General features: G+C 39.5%; 3 protein-coding genes across 3 annotated transcripts in view; 1 reads left to right on the top strand and 2 right to left on the bottom strand.

Moving 5' to 3' along the window:
* Positions 1-2,564, bottom strand: part of slc16a4 (solute carrier family 16 member 4) — a 28,328-nt gene extending 25,764 nt beyond the window's left edge. The window contains exons 1-2 of the mRNA XM_005732830.1: positions 2,267-2,564; positions 1,828-1,905 (exon numbers count right to left, since the gene is read on the bottom strand). The gene's annotated coding sequence lies outside the window, so the exon portion shown is untranslated. The remainder of the gene's footprint in view (positions 1-1,827; positions 1,906-2,266) is intronic.
* Positions 2,565-2,995: 431 nt separating this feature from the next.
* Positions 2,996-7,701, bottom strand: lamtor5 (late endosomal/lysosomal adaptor, MAPK and MTOR activator 5). Its single transcript, XM_005732829.1, has 4 exons — positions 7,557-7,701; positions 7,401-7,462; positions 4,850-4,967; positions 2,996-3,376 (listed from the first exon to the last, which is right to left on the bottom strand). Exons 1-4 carry the CDS (start codon positions 7,589-7,591, stop codon positions 3,316-3,318), a joined length of 276 nt encoding a protein of 91 aa, XP_005732886.1. The 5' UTR covers positions 7,592-7,701; the 3' UTR covers positions 2,996-3,315.
* Positions 7,702-13,439: 5,738 nt separating this feature from the next.
* Positions 13,440-13,696, top strand: part of prok1 (prokineticin 1) — a 1,530-nt gene continuing 1,273 nt past the window's right edge. The window contains exon 1 of the mRNA XM_005733051.1: positions 13,440-13,517. Coding sequence (XP_005733108.1) covers positions 13,440-13,517 — 78 coding nt within the window. The remainder of the gene's footprint in view (positions 13,518-13,696) is intronic.

Below are 13,696 nucleotides of genomic sequence, written 5' to 3'. Positions count from 1 at the left end.
AGAGAGAGAGAGAGAGAGAGAGAGAGAGAGAGGAAGGGGGTGGGGATAAAGGGGAGAGGGGACATGAGCAAATGAGAACCTAATGAATTTTGGGGCAGTTCTTTAGAGGTGGAGTGAATAGGGCATAGGTGGGTTCGATTTGACGGAAGACGTGTCCCTCTAACTCGGCAGGGAACAGCATGCTCTCGTTGGGGATTGATAGCATTTTCATAATGGAAAGGGACGCTTTGTGCAGTGGGGTGCAGTGGACTTTTTAGCTTTACAGACCAACACTGTAAAGCCAAAAGTCAAAAGTCCACTGCACCCTCACTGGAAATGCTGTTTGTAGCAAAGATAGAGTGCATTTGACCAATTCAATGTGAAAGATGCACTCATCAATACATTGCTTTTACACAGATGTTTGCCTTCTTCGCTTGCAACCTATTTGATGGAAAATAGGTAACAAGAACACAGCGCTAACCTCAGTAAGAACATCCTGTGAACATGTCTGTTATGATGGGCGTCCAATCCGACCAAGATTCTGTCCTCTTGCCACACAGAGGTGTGGCACACAGAGGTGTGGCAAGAGCAGATGTTTTGCTTTTAGTTGATAAGTAACATACCTGATTTGACTTTCTGTGTCCTGCACTTTAAGTTTCACAGTTTCCCTTCTGTCATTAACAGGCTGATCCAACACGCACTGCATAGATTTGATTGTTCATTATTTGTGTTTCCTCAGGCTGGAAAAGATGCATTTTCCAGGCGGAGGTCACATAAAAAGTCAAGAATTATTTCAGTTTTTTTCAGGTATGGATGAGGTATTTACTAGATTAATGATGTTATAGACTCAAGATTAAATGAATGAATGATTAAATTAGTGATCTTTGTGCACAGCATAATGTCAAACCTGCGATTAGTGAGCCTCGGCATCTGATCTTTCACTCCAATGATCCTAGCTACAGTCACCATCAGTAACTAAGAGAACACTGTTCTGTGAATGCAGACTTAGTAAATAACAATATTTAGTTATAGAAGACCTAAAAGTACTAGGTTAGTGAAAAACAGTCATCCGGTCCAAAAGTGTTCTATAGCTGCATTAGTGTGAAAGACAACTCAGATTATTTAAAACCCTTAAACATGCTAGATCAACCTTTAACCTTGTTCCCTATTAATTATCTCGCATTAAGTTTCTTCTTATAGATTTATCACCTCGTGTGCAGCTTGGGACCTGAGACTTGCTTGTTTATAATTCCACTTAAAAGTAAAAGGCATGCCCTTGTATGCAAAACCTGTGAAAATAAAAAATAGTGAAGGACATAGTTGTGGTCACCTGTGCCACTTTTCATATGCACACAGGGCTTTGGAACCACACCGGAATCGCCCCTGGACCGGAGATGCAAAGTCCTATTCATAGTCTCCAGGTGATCAGCAGAGGAACAAGTCAACCACTTCATCATAACATGTTTTATTTGGAGTACTCCAGTCAACATAAGGTGTTAACAAAGCACAAGTATTAGTAATTAGGCCTGTTCACTGCCAGTGACATACTTTTGTGTGGATTATGCATCGATAGCTGAACTTTTTTTTCTCCTGGGAGATTAAATGGGAGTTTACATCTCCTAGGAGATTACATAAACTACGACTTTGCTAAAACTCACAAAAAAGTTAATTTAATTATAATTCGTTTATTATTGCTTGGTGACGCTGTCTTTATGACTTTTGGTCCCATCAATCAAAATAACCCATATCTTCCAGCAGTCTTGCTTCTACATCAGGAATAGTGAGATTATGGAGCAAGCCTTTGACTTGCAGTCGTATTATAGTGAGGAAAAAACAGGGTGGTCTTACCTTGTGTAGCTGCAAGCCAGTCCTTATCTTCACTTCGCAGGCCGGTTGCATTGCGCCGCTCACTTCAACTCAGCACCGCTGCGAAGTGAAGAGAAGGGTCGCTCAAACAGATGTGAAAATTCAGGCAGACATGGGATGGCACTGACACGAGATTATATCTCTTATCCACCAGACCAAAAAAAGAGGCCCGAACCTGGACTGACGCAATCTAGGTGAAACTCTCTTAACCCCGAAATAACTTTCATGGGTCAACGAGGATACCGGTCTGTTTTTGGACAGTTATATTTCTGTCCGTGTCTGAGCTTTGTGTGTGGGGGAACATAGATCTTTACCAATAAAAGAAAAATCCGGTTAAAATGTAATCCGAACATTTCGTTTACTCATCTGAGGAATAAGTAAGTTGAAACGTGTTTGCAGTTAAAGAAAAAGCTGCTCGTACCTTTGATTTCCCCCTGCCGTCGACTTGCTTCTGTCCCGCTTTGAACTAGTTTGTTTTGACGCGTAATTTGGGGTTTTCTCGCTCAGAGCTTCTGCGCCCATGAAAGACGTGCGCGTCACCATTGAGGGACTTCTCGGCACAGAGAGACTGCTGCGGGACGTTTTTCTCCGGGGATGATCGTGCCATAACTTTGCCTCTATGCGCGGGACCCTCTAAGTTGCATCTCACATCTCAGCCTCAGCATCGCTCTCTGTGCCGAGGAGCTGCAGAGGGCAAAGCCTTCGCGGAGGAGAACCACGTGACTGTAGCACCAATGAGCCCCAATCTGAAAGCTCGGAGACTAGGAAGGAAAAAAAAAAATCCCCTCTGCGGTCAGAACCTTAGAGCGAGGCAGACTTTACTCACATTACACGGTCTAGTATGTGAATAGGAGACCATGTGCTATAGAAAGCAGGATAGGCGGGAACTATATCTAAAAATAGGCCATCTGCAAGCAATATTACAAAATCAGTGCAAGTTCTTACAGAGAGGAGAGCACCCAGATGATACCTGTTCCCACCTGCACCTACTCTCAAAACGACTGGGGCTTTATAGCAGCTCCGTTTAATGATTGCAAACACTGAAACCAGTTTGTTCTCACCTCTGCAGCAAATATCATCCAGCTTCCAAGAAAATGGCTCAACCATGTAAGACTGAGCAAAGGAGAAAACAATGAATACTTAACACACATTAGGCAATCTCAAAGTCAAGTTAAAGTTTATTAGGGGTTGTTACTCTGTGTACGACAGCCTTGAAATCAAAAAGACACAGGAACAGAGAGCGTTGATATAACAAAGCACGGAGCTGGTTTTGGAAACGATATCAAAGTAACAGTATTACTTTCAGATCAGCGTTTACCATTCAATTTAAAGAACAAGCATCTTCTTATTGAAATATGGAGTCTGAATATACAGAAACAGCAAATTAGTTTTTGGATTGCGTGAATAAAGTTAATGTGCATACACTTCTTTACAAAAAGAGAACAAAAATCCTCAGCGAGTCGGTTGTCTTCAAGATGCAATCTTATGAACTGCTACTGTGATGGTCCCGTGACTCCTCACCAGAATGTTCCTAAAGAACAAATAAAGATAAAAAAAATGTAGAAACTCTGAGCTGATAAACAAAAACTGTACTGACAAACAGGGATTAGTCAAAGGTGACAAAGTTCAGGAAATGCTCTGTTTTTCTCTATGACATGTTTTCACCTTTGACTGATAAATCTTTTTCAACCTGTCAGTCGTACACTGCTAATCTGATCATCAGTATGAGCAATCAATCAATGATTATTACTCAAAAAAATTTTTTTGTCATCATCATTACCACAAATTTCAGTAAACGAGGTAAACTAGCACAGAAAGAAAGCACCACTTCCTAGATTTCATCACAAAACCACAAATTTGTTCTTATCAAGTGGTTACAAATGATCAAACTCTAGAAATAATCAGAACAAAATAAATAACCGCCTTTAAAAAGGAAACAGTTAAAAAACAATAACAACAAAAAACAGGCTCATCCATTGTCTCTATCCTATCACTTTAAAGTCTTAATTTTATTTTTAATAACTTCTCCTTTATGGTCACAAGTATTTTGAGAGCTGATGTTAATGGTGCACCAGAAGGGGGCAGCAGAGCTGCAAAAATAAAGTCTTTTTGTCAAGCCTGTGATCAGTTAGAGAAATTAATCATTTGATTTTGGCCTGTTTTCAGATGTTTTTTGGAGGTACTGAAGATATGTTTAGCCTACTTTAGAGTTCAGAAATGTAGAATTATTGTAGAGACACTAACACTGCCCTCGATGTAATAAAGGCCTGAGTGTGTCATAAACTTAGGAGTAGATTTCTAGGAGACTTTCCCCCACTTGAGCTGTGAAAGTAAGACAAAGAGAAGTTAATGTTGAGTGGAAATTCCCCAGGTGAGACCTGGGTGGCGGTCTCAGTGTTTGTAATATGTTAACTCTGTGTTCTCTGTTGTGTAGAGGAATTTGGTGTAGCTTAGGTGAGGAGATTACTTTTATGACCGGCAGGAAGTCACGTACACAGAGACACACACACACACAGTGCTTTGACTGTTATGACGCACCCACACCTACATGCATAGTCACTCACGTGCACTCACATAGACACACAGGTACGCGCGCACACAGGCACTCACATGCTCGTGCATACACACACAGACACAGAGTTTGCAGCACACCATGGTGGTTTTATGATGGAGTCGCTTCTACAAAACTGTGTTTCACAGACAAAGGAGTGAAGATCTGCAGAGGGACACCGGCCTTGCACGTCCTCCCTTCTAGAAGATGCATGCTTAACTGAAGATGAATGAAGATGAATAAAGGTTTTGTGAAAATGACTACTGAGTTCCGGTGCCGTCTCTGGATGCCCGAGGAATAAAAAGAACTGGGGTGAAACTGATTTCGTAACAGTATTCATCTCCTTGCATATTAATCAGTGCAATGCTTGAATTCACTGAGATGGAGAAAAAAAGGAGAGATGAAAGTCAGTCAAACAAAAACCAAAAAGACAAAAGTCGTGTCAGTGCTCACCCCGACTCGGACTCCAGGCATACGGTTGGAGTGTCTGTTGGGTCTTTTGTGAGAGCTGCAGCTTGTTTGGCCAAAACGGACACAACACCGCCATGTTCATCAGACAGGGACCCGCGGCCTGGAAATAAAAGACTTTTTTTTAGAAGAAAAAAAACCCCACTCAAACCAGTGTTGATTAATTTCCCTTTAAGGTCATCGTGCATCTAACAAACTCATGTTGTCTAGCTTCTAGCTGAGGAGCCAAACCAACATTTTTTGATTTTAACACATTTCTTTGTTGATAAGGAAAACCAGGCTACACCTGAAGGAACAAATCCACGGTTTTGGACAAGCACACTAACTTCACTGCGTTTCCAGGCCTACTGTTAGCAAAAATCCAGAAAGTTTCTGCACCTGGTCAAGAAAACCCTGGAAAACACAATTTGCTGTTTCTGCACTTCAGTTTTGTAAGATGAACAAAAATGAACATTTTACAGCATTATGTGGATAATTAGTTGGATTTGTCTGTAGATTTGTATGTAAGTTAAGTGGCTGCTGGCTCTAGGTTCATATTTACTACGCAGACATGAGAGTGCTGTGAATCTACTGAACGAAAATGTAGGAAGAAGTCAAATCAATACGAAAGCTGTCAGAGAGTCAGACAGCAAAATTGTTTGGCCAGTAAGATTTTATTCATAATATTTTAATGAACTTTTTTTGTTTGTTTTGAAGCATATACTTCAAATACACACAACTATCACACAGTGGACATCCCATCGCAGTGAAAAGTGAGCCTGTGAGTAGAGAGTCTACTTGTATTTCAATGATATGAAAGTCTGTTGGTCAAATGTAATAAAATCCGCAAATGCTGATAAAGCAGCACATAATCTGGTGTAAGTGATAACCCTTCCAGCTGAGTTATACCACTATCAATATGCTAATTATGTTTTTGAATGAAAGATACACGACACACAATTTGTTATTAAAGAGCAGCAATTGTTTGTATCAGAGAAAACCTAGTAAAACGTTTACATTTACAGTGGTCCCTCGCTATAACGCGGTTCACCTTTTGCAGCTTTGCTGTTTCGCAGATATTTTTTGTGCAATTTTGCATGGTTTTTATTTTATTTATTTATTTTTACAGCGCGTTGTGTTCTGCGTCCTGATTGGCTGTAGACCATTGTCAATCAATCGTTCAGCTTGTCAAATTTACATAAATCTTCAATCGCTAGCAGTGTGACTCTGAAGTGCTGTACTGTATGTTTGTATGTTTTCTCCCCAACAAACACAACAATGTCAACGAAACGTTTTGCACCGTCAGGGGCGACCGCGGGTGCCTTTGGTTTCATTCTATAATACTGGAGATTATTTTTTATAATTATTATAGATGAAGTTGGCTACTTCGCGGATTTAACCTATCGCGTGTTATTTTTAGAACGTAACCCCCAGGATAAACGAGGGACCACTGTACATTTGAAAAATACCATCTGTAACATTTATACCCATGTTTGGATGATTTTTACAGGAACTACATCAAAGTTAATCAAGGGATCACTAAAACATTTATTAATCCTTGATAGAGCAAGCATAGGAGCAGGCTGCTGACTCTCAGGCATGTAAAAAAAGAATGTTTTCACGGGACTCGGTGGAGCACACTGCAGCCATCTTGTTCACGATGTTTAACATTTAACACATTTACCATGAGACATCCACTCATGGGAAGATTGTGGCATTGTGTGTTAACACACACCTGAATCCTGCAGACCACCAAATTCCCAAAATTTCAGCTTTCATAATTAATTGTCTTTCATTCTCACTTGACTTATATGCAGAATGAAAATTAATTCTCCATCAACATAGTTAAAGTTTTTTAATTATTGTATTTTATTATTGTATTAGAATAATGTATTAGTAGTGGATGGTTTAAAAACAACTTAGAACTTATTATTCTAAAACTAATGATTACATTTGACTACAAATACAGTATGTACAATGCTAATACTCAGATCAGTATACAATATAGTTTTACTACAATTTTAAGTTGAGAAGCTTCTATTCTTTTTGAATATTTTTTCCCTTCATAATGATGTAAGTGCATCTTTCTGTTTCATGCAGTGACAAACGTCACTAACCCATTATGATCAATGCTTTAGGTAGAAATTTTAGTATGGCCGTTGAGCTTCAACAATTAACAGATTGCAGGTAAAAAAAAAAATCCCCACATTTCCAAAGAAATGCCCACAACCTTTTTATTATGAAGGAGCTTAACGTGGATTTTTTTTAATTAATACTTGTGTTTTTACTTTGTTTATTTGAATTATTCTTTTGCTCTTGAATCTGTTTTATATTGTCTTATGTATTACTTTAAATGCTTATTTGTAGACCAGTATTGATCAATAAGAACTTAATGTTTTCGTGAAAACAACACCACTCGGTACTCTCTCTCCCATCCAAAGCGTAATGACTTATGGCTAAATAACCCATAACTTTGAGCATCTGAGCAGTGACACCAGTGCACTTTGACAAGTAAAAAGCCAGTTAACGTGAACTAGTTTGGGGTTTCCTCACTTACAGCCCAGGTTGTGTCCTTGTTGATCCGTGCAGAGCACACCAACCACTGCTGGATTCTTCATGCTGCCACAAACAAACACACAGAAGGAGCGAAAGTCGCTTTAAAGGTCACAAAAACGTAAAACATATACTCAGTGCTAGAGTGGTTTTAACTTACGTATCATCGAGATGCTGTTCGAGGGTCGACTCCATTCTTATCAATCGGGAATAACTTAAATCGAAGTTTGCTCAATGAAGCTGTATTTTTGTTGTTGTCTGCTACCTCAACGTTTCCGGGTAGAGTCAGCTGACTGTCACATGAACTAAGGGTCCATATGAGGACCAAAATATGCCAAGCGCGGAAATATACAATAGTATTGTAGGACCAAGTGAGTCATGTGCATTGAAATAAAGCGTTTCGTTTTCGATTTAATGATGAATGATGCATCAAAATACATTCCCTCATTCATTCATTTATTGGACATTCAGGCATTAATAAAGTCAATAATTATTTGATAATTCAATCGAAAATAAAAGGACTGATCATAAATAAATATTTCTAAATGAACTATAAATCCATTAATTTAATAAATATTTAAAATAAAATGGCATTGAACTAACAAATAAAAACTTAATTAAAAAAAACATTTTTTAATGCCAAATTTAAAAACTATTTTTTCAAAACCCTTTTGAAAAAATGCAATTTTTAAAAGAGACATCACTAAATGGATTTAAAAAATCAATTACAAATACAAATGTATTTCTGACATTTAAAATGATGATTCACACTCCCCAGTTTAAAATCTATTGCCTGCTTGCATTCGCCTTTTCTGTTTTCTATGGGGTTAACTTCCATATTATCTAATTCATAATATATTGGCCGTTCTTACGTTCATATAAAGCACAGAGTTTGTGACTAGATAGATCGATATTTGCTAATACACTTTTGTAACTTCCATATTTACACCCTAGAGAATTAATTGTGCAGGAAAATCCCCGTAGATCAGCAGTTTCTGAAAAACTCAGAACAGCTCACCTTTGTTCTCCATTCTGATACTCAGTTTGAATTTCAAAATGTCATCTCGACTGTCTCAATGCCTAAATAAAGAGTCATCAAACTTGCATATTTAATGAAGTGGCCAGTGAGTGTATGTCACAGTTTTGTGTGCAATGAAGCCAGAATGCAGGACACAACACAGAGGAGTCAATAGAAAGCTGATAATAAGTCCAAAAGCACAAAGTACAAAGAATACAAGGAGACCTGAAGACAACAAAAGCACATGCACAGGGAACAAAACACCAACATGACAAAGATGAAAGTAATCAAGACAATTCAACAGACAGAAAATACGATTCAAAAACAGGAAATCAGAGAGAAATAAATCACACTAAAGCAGGAAACAATCCAAAAGCTACAAATAAACACAGAGACAGGAAAGCTCATATTCAAAATGAAGGGAACACTGGAGGACACAAAAAGATAAGATGAAGGGAATAACAGAGGCAAGCACAGAAGGAACTTAACGCATGAGAAATAACTCAAACTAGGAACTGAAGCTAAATAAAGATCATGGATCCAAAACAAGCAGTAGGTTTGTTACCCATCTGAAAAGGCATCCAAAACACCATGAAAACTAAACAGTAGCCAGAACTAAAAAAATTAAAAAAACAACAACAACAACTTTGCATAACATGAATAAACAAACAAACAAAAACCCAAATAGACTCAAATATAAAAAGGAAAAATTCAAAACCCAAACACTGAACAAAAAACAAACAGTGGACAAAACACAGGACCGTAACATTTACATCATGGTGAGATTTCATATTCCCCACTCTGCGAAAAGTGTTTGATTCATGAGTATAATATTCAGTACAGTCTTCCGTGTCCCGAGGTCCTCATTCACTGAAGTAACTGTCTACACTAGATAGGTTATGTAATGAAACCTTGCTCCTCTATATTTCATCATTGATCTGTTACTCTCTTCATACCCACCTCCACTAGAAATTGATTTTGGTACTCAGAGGTGTATAAATATAAAATCAGATTAGTTTAGTTTTTCTTCTGAATATATTTATTGATTATTCACTTCCCAATGTATTCCTATGGAGCAGTCACTTGACACCCACAAATAAGCTGAGGTTGCCTAAAACAACTCCAATGTCGAAGGTGCTCCTCGGTACTGAGAAGCAAAATCACCCCTTCAAACACAATCTTCTCCACCATCCATGTAACATAACAGAATGACTCAGCATAATAAATACAAGAACGGTAACAATGGCTTTTATTGCATGTAAAATATAGCAATAATACTTTGGGTTTAAAACAGAAATCTTGTTTCTTGTACCCTCTTGATGGCAGATTTTGTTAATGCAATTTCTTTAGAAGTTAGTGTGAGGCCTCTGGGCACACCTCCACATGATTTCTGCTGCCTGTCCCAGGATGGCTTGGCTTCAGTGCTCCTGCTGACAGGGCAAAAATGGGTGAATGTAATTATATGGCCACTGCATTGGAGGAATCCATCACCTGTGCAGTAGCAGGGTAATGTCCTGCTGAGTAACCCAAGGGGTGCTCTCCCCCTCCCTCCTTCCCTCTAATTTTTTTCTGTCTTTGGCTCTTGTCTTCTCTCGCTCATATTTCTCTTTTCGCAACTTAAATCACAGTCTGCCCGTTTTCTCTGACAACCAGCTGCTCATCACTGTCCAAGCAGTCACGTACTCACAGACGCATGTAAAAGTATAAGTCTGTGCATAAGGAACAATTTTCAGCCTGCTTTTTATGCCATACATGCATGCTCATGTATCACGTACACATCACATACACACAGTAACTCCTGCTATCTTCATGAGGACAGCCAATAAAATACTAAATCCATAAGCCCATTGCTGTAACCTTAGCCGTCACAGCAAAGCCAGTCACTCTAACCTTACTGAATTCTCAATGAAACCCTAAATCTAAGTAAATTTAAAATTAAAATTTGTCCTCCAAAGATAGCAGAACAGGCCTGCACACACACACACACACACACACACACACACACACACACACACACACACACACACCCACAGGAAATCTTTAATCTTGTACAACCAGAGGTTGGTATAAATCCAGTTATTCGTGACCTATACATTAGAGCTGCAGTAAATCTGCAAATGAAATTTGGATCTGAAATAGAGACCTGACTCAGAGTCGATGTATCACTGCGATCCTCACTACCATAATTCAGAGACATTAAGACTCATTATTCCTATTCTCGTATCACTTTAGTGGCACTGTAGCTTCGACGTCTCAGTGAGGAGTGGTGCGAGGTTTTAATCATTCATTTAAATCTCTTTAAAACACATAGCATCATGACACACACCATACAGCAGGGGTCGGCAACCCTAGGCACGCGTGCCACAGTTGGCACACGAAAGGGTTAACTGATGGCACGAGTATTCTCATTGTGCTGACTTTTTACAATCAGTTACAGTAACTCGTACTGCGTACTAGCTAGCATGACGGAGTTTCTATACAGCTGGGTGGGTGCTATGATGTTACTGATGTTGAACTTTATTTTATTCATAAGGTTAGTTAGTAGAGTTGCCAACCGTCCAGTAAAAAGACGAATCGTCCGTATTCAGAGAAATTATTACGTGTTTCGTATTGAGCTGAGAAGGGACGCAGTTTGTCCCGGACTTCAGCTACAATGAAAAAGACACAAAGCTGGAGTTATTCTGTGTCTTTACGCTGCAGCTGCCTCTTCTCCTCTCATTCTCTGCCCCTCCCTCTCCTGTTGCTACTTCAATCATGAAACTGATCAATGATCAGCTGTTCTCTCTTGTTTGTTTATCGCCCACTTTGCGCCAGAAAGAGGAAACCAGCGGATGTCGCGCTAAACAACAGCAGCACGTTTAAGCTTGATCAGCTGTTGTTAGAATTTATTTAATATTACTTTCTAGTATCAGCTGATGTTTGCTGGAGCCACAGCTGTAAAGCTGCTGGTCATGATGTCGGTTTGGTTATCTGGTGAGAGGGAAACATGAAGAGGAAACCAGGAGATGTCCTTACTGAATCATCAGGGCTGTGATGGAGAAGCAGGTTTACCTTTTAGGTGACATGACTGAGTTGAAGGGAAGTTATGAACTGTTTCTGAGAGACAAATAACACCAGGATCCTTTTTTTACTTAGCTGACAGCTGGTAACTGTGCAGGGGCGGGTTTAGCAAAGTTTTGCCAGGGGGGCAGGTAGGGCATTAACAGGGAGAGGGGGGCACAAAGAAATACTTTTCTTTCTTATTCTCATTTAAAATGTCTGTTATTAAATAATTATCTGAAGCTTACAACCAAAGTTTTTATCTGACGTAAAATGTATAGAAATCATACATATAACAACAAGACTGTACATCACTGTCACAACAGCGTTTGTTTTCATTCAAAGGCTTTATGGCTTTAATACCTGGTGGGCCGGTCTCTAGTCAAAATGCCCAGGACGATTTTTGTCCCAGTCCAGCCCTGGGCACGACACGCAGTGAATTAATATGAGAAGGTGCATTAAAAAATAAATGGCCGCGTCAGCGGTGCACATCGCAAATTAGCTCTCATAGACACATTAGTTGTGCTGCTTCTTCATATCTTAGCTAACAACCCCAACTACCAGATTCAACTTGTAATTGGCTAAAAATAACTTAGCCTACTGGTGAGAGGGTCGTTGTTAGCTTTCCATATTCCGACATTTCAAAAGCTTCAGCAGCTTTCTGCTCAGCACAGCATCACGGAAATACACGGATACATCCGTAGACTGGAGACACAAGGCGTTTTTAGGACTTTCAGGTGTTTGGACCAATTTTTTTTTTCTGATCAAACCAGAAATCTTTCATGAGCAGCTGGATTTGTCTCACATTAACTGGCTGAGTTAATGCCAGTTAATGCAACATCGAAGCAGCTGGAATCCACAGCTGTGAGTGTTCATGGAGCTGCATTTGCACCTGCTGGACGTCACTACCTGACAGGTTTAACTGTCTTCAGAACATTGCAGAGGCCTTATTGACAGTATTTGGTTCTACATATCTGTGTGAGCGGATTTTCTCTCACATTTGTGAGGCAGCCGTCTGAATGCTGGACACTCGGAGACCTGTGTCTCTGAGTGGGAGACCAGAGATCACATTTTCCCTGTATTAACAAACATGTCATATTGGCCCAGTTTATTGTTCTTATCATTGTTGTGAGGAGACCATAAATAGCATTTGTATTTTCTGTTGTACAGCTCATTTTCTGTTATGGATAAAAAGTCTTTTTTTGTTTCAAAATAGCTGATAACTATTCACTGATAGCTGCCAACATCTGCAAACAAATATAATTCTATAAAGTGGTTCTATATAGTGTGTAACTGTTCATATAGAGCGTTATTAAATTTATTGCTAATGCAATCAAATGACACACTGACTTCTGAGGAAATTTTAAATGGCACTCGTCATCAGAAAGGTTGCCTACCCCTGCCATACAGTAATGTGATAAATAAGAAATATCGCGTTCTCGTTTCTGTTTTACCAGAAGACCAACCCACAAGTCAGTAATGTGGTAATGTCAGTAAACTCATTAGATGGCTTTGATTTTTATTTGTTTTGTCTTGATCACTTCTGATTGACAAATAGCTCAGGACTTGTGCCCTTTCTTCCACAGACATGTCAGATTTATTTTAGTTTGTTTTTGCTAGCTTGGTGGAAACTCTTACAGCTCCGGTCCAGAGACGATGTAGTCGAACCCTAAAGTGAGTCTTCGTAAGCCATCATCTGGATAGGTGAGATGACAGAGCTTCTGAGTGGACAGGCAGAAGGGGTGTAAGGGGGATTTTTCTGGCATGAGGAGGGAGGAAAGAAGAGAGGGAGGGGAGAGTGTTGGGTGGGGGGGTCACAGGTGGATAAAGAGAAGGAGAAAGGGAGGCTGCCTTCTCTAAGGAGTTGAGTAAACGTTGAGGAGTGGCTGAAGAGTCGGGGAACCAGCTTGACGTGCCACAGAGACAGTTCACAGTTGTTGTGTGGTGCTGGGGGTGCTGAGAGAGTCCAGTTCTCTTGTTGCTGTCATGGGTTTCAGGGAGGTGCTGCTGTCCTTCCTCCTGTTGTCTGTTGGGAGCTGGTGCAGAGGAGCTGTTATCACAGGGGTAAGATGGAAATTTCTAATGGAGCAACTCAATGTTAAGGTTTTTGATTTATCAGACTAGAGCAATATTTTAATCAAGTCATCAATCTGTGTGTTGTCATATTGAAAGTGCATTTTACATTGTGTCTATCATAACTGTAACTGTTGCTTCAGTTCAGACTAGTATATTCAAATAATTTT

The sequence above is a fragment of the Pundamilia nyererei genome, unplaced genomic scaffold (genome assembly GCF_000239375.1).
Source record: "Pundamilia nyererei isolate P.nyererei 1_Seehausen unplaced genomic scaffold, PunNye1.0 scaffold00049, whole genome shotgun sequence".
Classification (NCBI taxonomy): domain Eukaryota; kingdom Metazoa; phylum Chordata; class Actinopteri; order Cichliformes; family Cichlidae; genus Pundamilia; species Pundamilia nyererei.
Note: the sequence above shows the minus strand (reverse complement) of the source record. Positions and strands in the feature narration are given on the sequence as shown.